Raw genomic sequence first — 15,226 nt, 5'->3', positions numbered from 1 at the left:
CAATGCCAAAGAATGCTCAAACTACCGTACAATTGCACTCATCTCACACACTAGTAAAATAATGCTCAAAATTCTCCAAGCCAGGCTTCAGCAATACGTGAACCATGAACTTCCAGATGTTCAAGCTGCTTTTAGAAAAGGCAGAGGAACCAGAGATCAAATCGCCAAATCCGCTGGATAATCAAAAAAGCATGAGAATTCCAGAAAACCATCTATTTCTGCTTCATTGACTATGCCAAAGCCTTTGACTATGTGGATCACCACAAACTGTGGAAAATTCTTAAAGAGATGGGAATATCAGTCTACCTGACCTGCCTCTTGAGGAACCTGCATGAAGGTCAGGAAGCAACAGTTATAACTGGACATTGAACAACCGACTGGTTCCAAATCGGGAAAGGAGTACGTCAAAGCTGTATATTGTCACCCTGCTTATTTAACTTCTATGCAGAGTACATCATGAGAAACGCTGGGCTGGAAGAAGCACAAGTTTGAATCAAGATTGCCGGGAGAAATATCAATAACCTCAGATATGCAGATGACACCACCCTTACGGCAGAAAGTGAAGAAGAACTAAATAGCCTCTTGATGAAAGTGAAAGAGGAGAGTGAAAAAGTTGGCTTAAAGCTCTTCAGAAACCTAAGATCATGGTATCCGGTCCCATCACTTCTTGGCAAATAGATGGGGAAACAGTGGCTGACTTTATTTTGGGGGGCTCCAAAATCACTGCAGATGGTGATTGCAGCCATGAAATTAAAAGACGCTTACTCCTTGGAAGGAAAGTTATGACTAACCTAGGCAGCATATTAAAAAGCAGACATTATTTTGTCAACAAAGGTCCGTCTAGTCAAGGCTATGGTTTTTCCAGTAGTCATGTATGGATGTGAGAGTTGTACTATAAAGAAAGCTGAGGGCAGAAGAATTGATGATTTTGAACTGTGGTGTTGGAGAAGGCTCTTGAGAGTCCCTTGGACTGCAAGGAGATCCAACCAGTCCATCCTAAAGGAAATCAGTCCTGGGTATTCACTGGGAGGACTGATGTTGAAGCTGAAACTCCAATACTTTGGCCACCTGATGCGAAGATCTGACTCATTTGAAAAGACACTGATGTTGGGAAAGATTGAAGGAAGGAGGAAAAGGAGAAGGGGATGACAGAGAATGAGATGGTTAGATGGCATCACCAACTCAATGGACATGAGTTTGGGTAAACTCCGGGAGTTGGTGATGGATAGGGAGGCCTGGGGTGCTGCGGTTCATGGGGTCACTAAGAGTCGGACATGATTGAGCCACTGAACTGACTGATTGACCAACCGATAATGTGGTATACGTTCAAAATTTCCCAAGGATTTTAATTGTCTGGAAGGTGGTTTTAGAATTCTCATAGGATATCAAAAATACTAAAGTATTCCTCATTTCAATTTGAATTTTTAACAAATAAAGAATGGTTATAGAATAACTTCTGCATTGAGAAACCTGCTGAATAACTACAAGTATAGACAACTGGTTGCATCAGAAAAGCACTATTTTGAACTTTGTAACCTAAAGACATTGGGAGGGGGCGGGAATCAGAAAACATGGGTCAGAAATTAAATTATAACACTGTTAAAATGAACAGACTGGTGTGTCTATATTTATATTAAAAATATGTCTTAGAGAAGCAATCACTCAAGACACATGTGCCTGTAACACGTACATTTGTTCAAAGAAAATGCACATTTTACACCTTTGTCCCAGGCAGCCCTAGGCACTAGGGACATAGTGAAGAACACGGCAGGCAGGATCTCATGAAACTTGAAATGGAGACCACTTATCCCTCATTAACTAATAACCAATAACCTTCTACAGTAAAGGATTAATGAAGAAAAAGGCAATGCAATGAAAAAGAATAAAACAGAGAGTTAAAAACACAGGCAGTTTAACCTTACTATTTCATCCAAGATGTAATTTTAAATGTGCTAGAAGAATTAAAAATTTTAAAAAGTGTATAGCAATGTAATACATAAAGGTAATAGTCACCCTCTCAAGTTCTCTATTTTCTAAACCTAATTTGGGAACAAAGTTTACCTAGATCCAAAGGGATTCTCTGGGAAGGCAAAATGGTGACTGGGAAGAGTTAATCAACAATGAATTTTATAAAACAATTTAAGACAACTGAACTCTTAAGGCCAATTTAAAAATACCTAACCCTAACCCCAATCTTTTCTTCAGCATCTCCCTTTCCTCTAACCACATCATATATCAGACCTCCAAGTTCTTGCTAAGGGATTAAATAGTCTCTGCAAAGAAATGGCTATAGGTCAGCTACCAAAAATGGAAATTTTTCATTCTTTCATTCATCACTGTCACTGTTATATAGTACTTACCAATCTCCTATTACTATGTTCTTAACTCAAAGGCTGTTACACCCATACTAAGTAAGTTACAAACTTCAACAAAGCATTGCAATGTTTTCCTCTAGGACTTCTAAAAGATTTTCCTAACTATGCAGACTAGAGTTCATACACAAGTCCTCCCAAGATTCTGGTTCAATGGAAGTAGTCCTGCTATCCAAAAATATTTAATAAGCAGATATTTTGTTGCAAGTGGTTCACAGTCTACAGTGGCAACAACACAATTAAACAGTCTTAAGTTACTGTCAAGAGCTACTCTCAAACACATACCTAGATATACAGCTCATATGCTTAAGGATGTCTCTGCTCTCATAAACAAGGACTTGATTCAGCAATACTTACAGTTAACATTGAAGTTGTCAATAGGCCCCATGCAAAGAATTCAAGGAAGATGACAATAGCAGCATGGTATACACTTGGTCGGCCAAAGCCTTGTAGCTAAAAAAAAAAAAGAGGAAAGTTATTATGAAAAATAGTAAACAGTTAAAAGAAACCCATTATCCTAAAATGGTACTTAACACACACAAACTGTATAAACTTAGGACCTACCCATATTAAATAATATTAAATAATATGAGTAGGTCCTACCTATTTTCTAGTAGTCATGTATGGATGCGAGAGTTGGACCATAAAGAAAGCTGAGCACCAAAGAATTGATACTTTTGAACCGTGGTGATGGAGAAGACTCTTGAGAGTCCCTTGGACTACAAGGAGACCAAATAAGTCAATCTTAAAGGAAATCAGTCCTGAATGTTCATTGGACGGACTGATGCTGAAGCTGAAGCTCCATTACTTTGGTCACCTGATGTGAAGAGCTGACTCATTAGACAAGACCCTGATGCTGGGAAAGACTGAAGGCAAGAGGAGAAGGGAACAATAGAGGAAGGGATGGTTGGTTGGCATCACTGAGTCAACAGACATGAGTTTGAGCAAGCTCTGGGAGTTGGTGATGGACAGGGAAGACTGGCATGCTGCAGTCCATGGGGTCGCCAAGAGTCGGACATGACTGAGAGACTAAACTGAACTGATATTATTTAAGATAAAGCTTCATTCTGTGGTATCCCTGATTTCTTCATCTTCCCTTATGGAAGATGTCAAGATTATACACTTTCTACTTGGCCTGTCAATGCAAATCACTGGAACTTTGGTAGAAAATCAACTGGGTCTTCAAGAGACTCAGGTTCCAGGGCCTGAATATTCTGTCTGAAGACACTAATTAAGGGTTCCTTAGACATTTGGCCCAAGTCTGAAGTTGCCCTTGTTACATGAGAGAGGCAGACAGGGAGTCAACACTAAAAAGCTTCAGGGGCAGCATAGATGATTTAAAATGATAGGAGCTGGGGGAGGAACAATAAGGATTAGGTCAAATCTGAAAACACACTTTGATACATAAAGGTGTCAAAATCTAGCTTTCTGTTTCCCTTTTGTTTTAAAACTGTGCCTATTCTAATTTTCTTCAGTTTAGGACTTCTGGAGATAAAATCTAAAAGTCCACTGAATTAACGTTCTTTGGCTCTGTGACAATGGTTATTACAAGATCAAGTGCTTTATTAGCATTTTGTATTGGAAGTGATACTTACAAAACACTCTGTAAAATCTCCACTCTTCCCATGCTTTTCATACTTCAAAAGGTAAAAGCATATCTGCATGGTTTAATTAGAATCTAACCATGAGTAAATGATCAAATTCAGATTATGAGACATCTATAAGACAACCAGCCAGGTCTCCTTAAAAATGTCATAAAAGACCAAAGTAAAGGTAGGAGACTAGTACAGATTAAAGGAGACAAGTCATGACAACCAAATGGGGGATCCTGGACTGGATCCTGGATAAAAAGGAGAGGAAAAAATTTGAATATGTAATATATATTAGATAATCATATGGTACTAATGTTACTGCAACTTATGGCTATCAAATGATTTATCAAAAAAGAAGGTACATGTATACTTTCGAAAGCAAATGTCACAAAATTTAATTTTGTTAATTGTTGAGCCTTGATGAAGGGAATGGCTATTCATTTTACTCTTCTTCTAATTTTTTATTGTTTTGAAAATTTTCAAAATTTTCAGGCCAAGAACAATTGTTATTAAAAATCCAAACTTGTAAATTTCTAGATTTTCCCAACAACTAATAAGTAGTTTTAAATGCCACTTAAATAAGACATTTGTAAAACAGAAAGCATTTTACAAAATTTTAAAAACAAAAAAGGACCATTTAAGCACCAAACAATTAAAACAAAGGAAGATCTTCATTATAACACAACCTTCAAACCAGGTTTTGAAACAGGAGGGTAGAGGGCACAATCTTTAGAAGAATGACATAGCCTAGGATATATAGAACATAAACTGGTTAGAATCAACTAGGTCTCCTGAGAAACCTATGTGCAGGTCAAGAAGCAACAGTTAGAACTGCACATGTAATGACTGGTTCCAAATTGGGAAATGAGCATGACAAGACCATACATTGTCACCCTGTGTATTTAACTTATATACACACAGAGTACACCATGTGAACTACCAGGCTGGATGAATCACAAACTGGAATCAAGACTGCAGGGAGAAATATTAACAACCTCAGATATGCAGATGATACCACTCTAATGGCAGAAGCTGAAGAGGAACTAAAGAGTTTCTTGATGGGGGTGAAAGAGGAGAGTGTAAAAGCTGGCTTGAAACTCAACATTAAAAATACTAAGATTAGGCATCCAGTCCCATCACTTCATGGCAAATAGAAGGGGACAGAGTGGAAACAGTGACAGATTTTATTTTCTTGGGTCCCACAATCACTGCAGATAGTGACTGCAGCCATGAAATTAAAAGACACTTGCTCCCTGGAAAGAAAGCAATGACAAACCTAGACAGCATATTAAAGAGCAGAGATGTCACTTTGCCAACAAAGATCTGTATAGTCAAAGCTATGTTTTCCCAGTAGTCATATAAGGATGTGAGTTGGTCCATAAAGGCTGAGCATCCAAGAATTGATGCTTTCTGGCTGTGATGCTGCAGAAGACTCTTGAGAGTCCCTTGGATGGCAAGGAGATCAAACCAGTCAATCCTAAAGGAAATCAATTGTGAATATTCATTGGAAGGGTTGTGGCTGAAACTCTAATACTTTGGCCACCTGATGCAAAAAGCCGATTCACTGGAAAAGACCCTGATTCTGGGAAATAATGAATGCAAAAGGAGAAGGGGGCAGCAGAGGATGAGATGGTTAGATAGTATCACTGACTCAATGGAGATGAATCTGAGCCAACTCCAAGAGACAGTGGAAGACAGAGGAGCCTGGTGAGCTATAGTTCATGGGGTCGCAGAGTTGGACATGACTCTGTCTGTCCGTCACTGAACTCCTCCCAGGTGTGGGATCTCAATTAAAACAGAGGTGGGTTCAAGTCCCATCTGAGTTGTAACTGCACCAACTATAGAGTAGCTTTTCATCCTAGCTCCTTCATCTCTTGCAAGGTAGCCAGAGCAACCATTTAAAAGTAAATTGATCCTCTTCTCCACACTCCCTGGCTCCTACTGCATGGAACCACACATCTGACACATCCAACATGGTCCTACACTCCCTATTTCCTTTGTTATCTGCTATGGTTTTCTACAAGAGGTCAAACTTCATTTTTGTTTACTGTCTACCTCCCCTAGACTGGAAATGTAAATGCCATGAAGGAAATGGATTTTTAAAATCTGTTTTGTTCAGAGATGTACTCCAAATAGTACAACCCACTATAACAAGCCCTCAACAAAATGCAGGTGAGATGGAAGAAGGAGCTCTTTGGAAAACAATGGTTTTTCTCTGGTCTCTTAAACCACAAAATCTAGAATTTAGAAAAAATGATCCATATTCCTCAAAGACATGGTATGGACATAGAGTATAAAAAGGAGAACCACATACTACATTAGTATACAGAGTAAACAAATTTGACCAATACTAGCCAAAAGCAACATGTAGACTTTGGGTTTTGACCAACGGGAAAAACGGAGTCAACTGTTAAGTAACACTCACATTTTAAACCAAGATTAAAAAAAAATTAAACATAATAAATTTTCTCTGCCCTCTGGCCTCCCCTCTCCCCACTGTGGATAGTTTATCTGCCTTATGCATCAACCAAACCTTTCCCATCAGTAGAAATTTCCCCTCATCCATAAATGGCAATATTCTCCTAAGATAACACCTTAAATATAACCTTCTTTCTTGATAAGGGGTCACACGGCTCTCAGATATGGATTGTGAAAGCTGTCAATAATATGTTAGTTGATGTATAGCTCCTCTGTCTCAAAAACACTGGATATACCTGTGTCTTGACCTCTGAAGAAGTGCAGTGATATAACTGTGTATGGACCAAACAATTTTCAGAGTTTTCTGACATGCTCCTCCTGGTTAAAAACCTCATGCTTAGCTCAAACAAAAATTTTCATTTCTTTCTTAGATCATTTAATTTTTAATCAACCCAATCACAGAAATTCGAAAACAGAATAGGTATTAAGTGATACTCAAGACTTATACTCATCATAATAACGGTACTGAAGACTTCTTTAAGTTCTTAAATCTTAAGAGTCACAAACTAATGTATTAAAATTTTAAACAGAAGATATCTGTAATCTGTTTTAAAATCTACAGAATGAAAACAAAAGCAGAAGTAATGATAAAAATAAAATTTAAAAAGTAAATAGCTTATATGCATTTGCCAATAATTACCAAATTATCTACAGTTAAATTACCCACCCCACACTGCAAAGAATCTATTCTCAAAATGTGGAAGAATATATGTCAACAAATTGCATAACTATCATTGTAAATCATTCATTTTATCAATCATCATGCACACAGAATTTTTAAAAAAGCAAATAAAAACACCCCAAAACCTTTGAAAACTGCTCACACTAGGAAGCAAAGGATTGTCACCTTTTTCTCATTTGCAGTTTCTGTGGTTAGTGTAGTACTCTTTCCCAGGCAAGTTCTATTTATGAAGACCACTGGGATAGAGATGCACGTGGCTACAATGCTAATTAAATATAAAAACAGGCACTCAGTTTGCGGGCATATATCATTAGACAATTATGCTATGTTTTAACACCTTGCAAAAAAAATAGACAACCCGCCTTTTGTTCAAATAGTAAATGTTTATATCTGTCAGTTAAAAATTGTTTAAATTTACATGTCTTCTAAAATGCAAACACTTTCTTTCATCTCCATGTAAACTACCTTAATTATCATTCATCCCTAGCAAATACGAATGTGGCTTGACAGCCAGGCCTTGATATAGTGGGAATTTTGTGTGGGCAACTATATAGGAGACGGTGGCAAAAATAAATCTGCTTTCTTTCCAATTCTTCCTTAAGTTCTCCGTGTCTGGTATGCTGATGAAAAAAGCAGCACATACTTCTTTAAATTATGATCTAATTAGAAACGATTTACTAAACTTTTAATTATTTCCAGTTGAGCATGATGTAGCAAAACCTCTCTGGATCAGTTCAATGTCTCCCCTCTCCATTTTCAGTCATCAGTCAGTTCAGTTCAGTCACTCAGTCACGTCCAACTCATTGTGATCCCATGGACTACAGCATGCCAGGCTTCCCTGTCCATTACCAACTCCAGGAGCTTGCTCAAACTCATGTCCATCGAGTCAGTGATGCCATCCAACCATCTCATCCTTTGTCATCCCATCTCCTCCTGCCTTCAATCTTTCCCAACATCAGGGTCTTTTCAAAGGAGTCAGTTCTTTGCATCAGGTGGCCAGTTACTGGAGTTTCAGCTTCAGCATCAGTCCTTCCAAAAAATATTCAGGACTGATTTCCTTTAGGATTGACTGGTTGGATCTCCTCGCAGTCCAAGGGACTCTCAAGAGTCTTCTCCAACACCACAGTTCAAAAGCATCAATTCTTCAGCACTCAGCTTTCTTTATAGTCCAGCTCTCACATCCATACATGACTATTGGAAAAACCATAGCTTGACTAGATGGACCTTTGTCAGCAAACTCTGCTTTTTAATATGCTGTCTAGGTTGGTCACCGTTTTTCTCCCAAGGAGCAAGCGTCTTTTAATTTCATGGCTGCAGTCACCAGCTGCAGTGATTCTGGAGTCCCCAGAAACAAAATCTTTCACTGTTTCCACTGTTTCCCTATCTATTTGCCATGAAACGATGGAACCGGATGCCAGGATCTTAGTTTTCTGAATGTTGAGTTTTAAGCCAACTTAAATCCCTCTGCATTTTGCCCCTTTATAAATCAGTATGGAACATCTTGAGATATTTTGAAGCACAAGATGAAAAGCATGTGATGTCTTTACACATTCACATCTCTCCCACAGATGATGATCCTGCCTTGACTACTCTTAACTCACTACCCGCTCCAAATCTTTGACACTACACTCAAGAGTGATCATTCTAAAATACAAATCTCATCCCATTAGTCCTGTGTGTGTATGTGTGTTAGTTGCTCAGTCGTGTCCAACTCTTTGTGACCCCACAGACTGTAGCCCGCCAAGCTTCTCTGTCCATGGAATTCTCCAGGCAAGAATACTGGAATGGATTGCCATTCTCTTTGCCAGAGGAGCTTCCCAACCCAGGGATCGAACCCTGGTCTCCTGTCTCACAGGCAGATTCTTACCATTTCAGCAACAGGGAAATCCTGTAGAAGACTTCAAAAAATGAACTACAGATTCTTCCTATTCCTGTACACTAAACCTTTTAATAGTATGACTGTGCTGTCAATTCCATCAGGTTTATTTCTCCACTTCCTGAGATATGGAGGGGCTTAGCAACTTGATCTAACCAACATATATCAGATAAAGTAACAACACATACCTCTGATGAAGGCCTCCAGACTGCAGAGAAATCCCATCTAGGCATACAAGGATGAGAGCATATAAGACTCTCCCTATGAGGCCGTCTAGATCAACCAAGGGCCTGATACAGGGGCAAGGCCAGCTGAGATCATCCAACTCCAATCAAGCCAGCAGATGACTGAAAAAGTATGAGTAACTCCCTCCACCCCCACCCCCCACACCAAAAGAAAAATGCAGTGAAGAACCCCACACTGAGATTAACCGAAACTGCTAATCCAAAGAATACTTGTTTTAAGTCACTAAATTTTAGGGTAGTTCCTTATAAAAAGCAAATACTAATAGGAACTGATATAAACACCACCCCCTTGCCCTCATGATTAAACTCAAGACTGTTTTGAGTCTCCTCTAACTCCCCAATCTCACCCTTAGTCCAAACATAACTCAATGAAAAATGTGTGAGATTAAAGAATAACCTCCATCACAAACATCCTTTTTTACTTCTATTTTAAAAAGTAGATGAAGTGATCATTATATTTGTCATAAGTGTTTGCAGTTATGAGCTTCCCTGGTGGCTCAGATGGTAAAGCGTCTGCCTGCAATGTGGGAGACCCGGGTTCAATCCCTGGGTTGGGACGATCTCCTGGAGAAGGAAATGGCAACCCAGTCCAGTATTCTTGCCTGGAGAATCCCACGGACGGAGGAGCCTGGTAGGCTACAGTTCTAGGGGGCGCAAAGAGTCGGACACGACTGAGCGATTTCACTTTCACTTTTCACTTTTGCGGTTACAAAGAGAAACAAGAATTTCTGAGAAATAATTTTTTGAACACTAAGCTACAAAAAATTAGTTCACATGTGAAGTCAAGTGGGCCTTAGAAAGCATCACTACGAACAAAGCTAGTGGAGGTGATGGAATTCCAGTTGAGCTATTTCAAATCCTAAAAGATGATGCTGTGAAAGTGCTGCACTCAATGTCAGCAAATTTGGAAAACTCAGCAGGGGCCACAGCACTGGAAAAGGTCAGTTTTCATTCCAATTCCAAAGAAAGGCAATGCCAAAGAATGCTCAAACTACCGCACGATTGCACTCCTCTCACACGCTAGTAAAGTAATGCTCAAAATTCTCCAAGCCAGGCTTCAGCAATATGTGAACTGTGAACTTCCTGATGTTCAAGCTGGTTTTAGAAAAGGCAGAGGAACCAGAGATCAAATTACCAACATCTGCTAGATCATGGAAAAAGCAAGAGAGTTCCAGAAAAACATCTATTTCTGCCTTGTTGACTATGCCAAAGCCTTTGACTGTGTGGATCACAATAAACTGTTGAAAATTCGAAAAGAGATGGGAATACCAGACCACCTGATCTGCCTCTTGAGAAATTTGTATACAGGTCAGGAAGCAACAGTTAGAACTGGACATGGAACAACAGACTGGTTCCAAATAGGAAAAGGAGTACGTCAAGGCTGTATATTGTCAATCTACTTATTTAACTTATATGCAGAGTACATCATGAGAAACGCTGGGCTGGAAGAAACACAAGCTGGAATAAAGATTGCTGGGAGAAATACCAATAACCTCAGATATGCAGATGACACCACTCTTATGGCAGAAAGTGAAGAGGAACTCAAAAGTCTCTTGATGAAAGTGAAAGTGGAGAGTGAAAAAGTTGTCTTAAAGCTCAATATTCAGAAAACGAAGATCGTGGCATCCGGTCCGATGAATCACTTCATGGGAAATAGATGGGGAAAGACTGGAAACAGTGTCCGACTTTATTTTTCTGGGCTCCAAAGTCACTGCAGATGGTGACTGCAGCCATGAAATTAAAAGACGCTTACTCCCTGGAAGGAAAGTTATGACCAACCTAGATAGCATATTGAAAAGCAGAAACATTACTTTGCCAACAAAGGTCCATCTAGTCAAGGCTATGGTTTTTCCTGTGGTCATGTATGGATGTGAGAGTTGGACTGTGAAGAAGGTTGAGCACCGAAGAATTGATGCTTTTGAACTGTGGTGTTGGAGAAGACTCTTGAGAGTCCCTTGGACTGCAAGGAGATCCAACCGGTCCATTCTGAAGGAGATCAGCCCTGGGATTTCTTTGGAAGGAATGATGCTAAAGCTGAAACTCCAGTACCTTGGCCACCTCATGCGAAGAGTTGACTCATTGGAAAAGACTCTGATGCTGGGAGGGATCGGGGGCAGGAGGAGAAGGGGATGACAGAGGATGAGATGGCTGGATGGCATCACTGACTTCACGGACGTGAGTCTGAGTGAACTCTGGGAGTTGGTGATGGACAGGGAGGCCTGGCGTGCTGCAAATCATGGGGTCGCAAAAAGTCGGACACGACTGAGCGACTGAACTGAACGGAACTGAACAGTGGTGGTGGGAGCAGGGGAACAAGGGTGACATCTGGACTTGTGAAACAGGCTACAACATGAATGAACCTTGAGGACACTATGTTAAGTAAAATAAACCAGTCACACACACTAAAAAACAAATACCTTATGGTTCCACTTATACGAGGTATCTAGAGTAGGTGAACATAGAAACAAAATGTAGAATGGTCGATGCCAGATGGAGTATGGTGAAAGAGGAAATTGTTATTTACTGGGTATAGTTTACTTTGCAAGATGAAAATGTTCTGTTAACAATGCAAATATACTTAATACTATGGAACTGTACACTTAAAATTTAACATCTTAATTGTTTTATATTATCTATATTTTTATATTTTACCACAATTAAAGAAAATTTACATGTACATATATATGCCTGCAATGCGGGAGACCCGGGTTCGATACCTGGGTCAGGAAGATCCTCTGGAGGAGGAAATGGCAACCCACTCCAGTACTCTTGCCTGAAAAATTCCATGGACGGAGGAGCCTGGTAGGTTATAATCTGTGGGGTTGCAAAGGGTCAGACACGACTGAGTGAGTTCACTTACACACACATATATATGTAGATTATATATATATATACATATGCATGTGAATACTCAAAATCATGTAAGAGACCCCCAAAGAGCATTCTTTTCCTCCTTTGGAGAAGAAGATCTGCAAAAGTGGCTGAAACTGAAGGAAAGGGACCCCGTCTATTAAAGATGATGAGAGGCCCATATGGATTAAGACCTATTTCTTTCAAACATAAACCCCAAATAGAGACATCCAAGAGCAGCCAAAGGTCTAGACTTGTCTTAGAGTTTCCTTTCACACACAGGGTGCTCCAGGATGCTTACTACAGGAGTTATTTTTTAACTTAGTGATGATTTTCCTAGGATATTCAAAGTTAACTTGTAAGTAAATAAAAGGCATGGTCCATAGCATTGTTTAAAAGACTGTATATTACTCATTATAGGAAAAGAGTAAGCACTAATTTTTTTATTTTTTAATGTGAGGAATTAACATTGTATTGCTTAAGAAGGAAAACAACTTCAACTCTCAGCTCTCTTAATTAAGCCTACTGTGATTCTCTCCTCAGGAGACATACCTAGAGGTTTAACATCACTCTGGCTACACAGGAGTTTGTAAAAAAGTGAAAATGTTGGTCACCCAGTTGTCTTTGACTCTTTGTGACCCATGGACTGTAGCCCGCCAAGTTCCTCCATCCATGGAATTCTCCAGGCAAGAATACTGGAGTGGCTAGCAATTCCCTTCTGCAGGAGATGTTCCCAACCCAGGGATGAAACCTGTGTCTCCTGTACTTCAGGCAGACTCTTTACCTTCTGACCACGGAGTTTGTAACTAGTCATCAAAACAATACACAATGCAAAACAAGTACTCCCTGGACTTCATTCAAAGCCAGACACAGCAATCAACCAATGAATCACTGCACATATAATCCTAAAAGTTACCTAATGAGCTTAACACAAAAAGCCAAAATATCAAATACATGAAAGGCATTATTAAGGGAATTAAATACTTGGACTTAGCACTTCTCTTTTATCTTAATGTTTTATATAACAGTAGAGACTAATAAGAGAGTTAAACAGTAGAGACTAATAGTTCAGTTCAGTTGCTCAGTAGTGTCTGACTCTTTGTGAATTCATGAACTGCAGCACACCAGGCTTCCCTGTCCATCACCAACTCCCAGAGTCTACCCAAACCCATGTCTATTGAGTTGGTGATGCCATCCAGCCATCTCATCCTCTGTCGTCCCCTTCTCCTGCCCCCAATCCTTTCCAGCATTAGGGTCTTTTCCAATGAGTCAACTCTTCGCATGAGGTGGCCAAAGTATTGGAGTTTCAGCTTCAACATCAGTCCTTCCAATGAACACCCAGGACTGATCTCCTTTAGGATGGAATGGTTGGATCTCCTTGCAGTCCAAGGGACTCTCAAGAGTCTTCTCCAACACCACAGCTCAAAAGCATCAATTCTTCAGCACTCAGCTATCTTCACAGTCCAACTCTCACATCCATACATGACTACTGGAAAAACCATAGCCTTGACTAGACAGACCTTTGTTGGCAAAGTAATGTCTCTGCTTTTAAATATGCTACCTAGGTTGGTCATAACTTTCAATACTAAGACAGTTAATTTTTAGGTAGGTTGATAGAGAGTCCAGGGCCCTTGAGGAAGAGGAGGAGGCAACCCTTTTTTACATTCTTTCTCCTTAGGCCTGTGAGCTGCTATGGCAACAATCTATTTACCTAAGACTAACTCTAACCCAGGAGCTAATGATTATACAACAAAACAATGTATCTATTCAGTAACCTATTTTTCTTCAAAAACCTATGCCCTGGATTATATGGATACAATATATCCCAACCAAAGACATCTTGTTCAGAGACCTGTTCCCCTTGGTTAATCTTGTTTTGATGTTATCTCAAGATGTATGTTGAGGGAGAGGAGCCTGGTAAAACTTTCACTACCTTGAGGTATATATACCTCGAGGTATATATAATATCCCACTAAAGCAGCGAGGGTGGGTATATCCTATCCCCTTCCAGTGCCTTTCACTGAAAGCTCCTCTCTATTCTTTCACTTTAATAAAATCTCTGCTACACAAAGGTTTGAATGACTGAGGCTACGTCTTTGGTCCCAGAGTGAATTCTTCTCCTTCGGAGACCTTCTCCTTCGAATTCAACACCATTCACCGTAAGCTATCGCTAATGAGTTAATTATCTTTCTGCATTCCTTTTTATGGAATAGACATACATAAAAACATTACAACTGTTACATGAGCATACGAAAGTCATAAAACATTAAAGGGAATATATTAATTAATATATGTTCTACTCTCCATAGGCAATCACGATGCTAGAAATGCGTCAATATTTTTACACATGCACATTATAGGTAAAAACATTCTTTTACATAAATGGTAACAGAATATGTATCTTCTTTCTTTTTTATTAATACCTTAACCTATTTTTCCATGTCACTGTATACAAATTCTTGTTCTCTGTAGCTGATACACTGTATTTCACTGTATGAAAATACCATTATTTTAACCATTCCATTTTGATGGATATCAATGGAGTTTTGTCTTTTTTAATGTTGTTGAAATAATAATTTTTATTTTAAAACATTTTAAAGATAATTTTAAAGCTACAGAAACCAGTAGAGTCTTTGTATATCCGTTATGAGTGTCTCCAAATATTAACATATTAAATAACTATGGTATAATTATTTAAACCTATATGCTAACATAACTATGCTACTTTAGCTAATTCACGAATCTTATGTGAATTCACTTTTTCCCCACTAATTTATTTTCCCTAGTTTAGGATCTAATCAACGAGTTCACACTGCATTTTCTCATGTTTCCTTAGACTCATGTTTAATTCATAAACTCATGTTTATGAGTTTAAAACTCTTAACTCACGTTTAGACTTCTGAGAACTGGTTCTCATGTTTCCTTAGACTTTTCCAATCTGAGATGATTCCTAAGATTTTTATTTTATATTTTCATGATCTTGACACTTTCAAGAAGTACTGGTATATACTTACCAGTTATTTTGTAGAATGTCCTTCAATTTGAATTCGTCTAATGTTCTGTCATGATTAGGTTAGTGATAATCACTAAAAATGTTTCAGTTCAGTTCAGTTCAGTCGCTCAGTCATGCC

The 15,226-nt window shown here is 39.0% G+C and overlaps 1 protein-coding gene across 5 annotated transcripts in view; it reads right to left on the bottom strand.

Annotated features, from left to right (window-relative positions):
• MFSD14B (major facilitator superfamily domain containing 14B) overlaps positions 1-15,226 on the bottom strand; it is a 117,161-nt gene that overhangs the window by 65,847 nt on the left and 36,088 nt on the right. For all 5 annotated transcript variants that reach the window (XM_055577603.1, XM_055577602.1, XM_055577604.1 and 2 more), the window contains one exon: positions 2,730-2,825. In XM_055577603.1, coding sequence (XP_055433578.1) covers positions 2,730-2,825 — 96 coding nt within the window. The remainder of the gene's footprint in view (positions 1-2,729; positions 2,826-15,226) is intronic.

The sequence above is a fragment of the Bubalus kerabau genome, chromosome 4, assembly GCF_029407905.1.
Source record: "Bubalus kerabau isolate K-KA32 ecotype Philippines breed swamp buffalo chromosome 4, PCC_UOA_SB_1v2, whole genome shotgun sequence".
Taxonomy (NCBI): Eukaryota; Metazoa; Chordata; class Mammalia; order Artiodactyla; family Bovidae; genus Bubalus; species Bubalus kerabau.
Note: the sequence above shows the minus strand (reverse complement) of the source record. Positions and strands in the feature narration are given on the sequence as shown.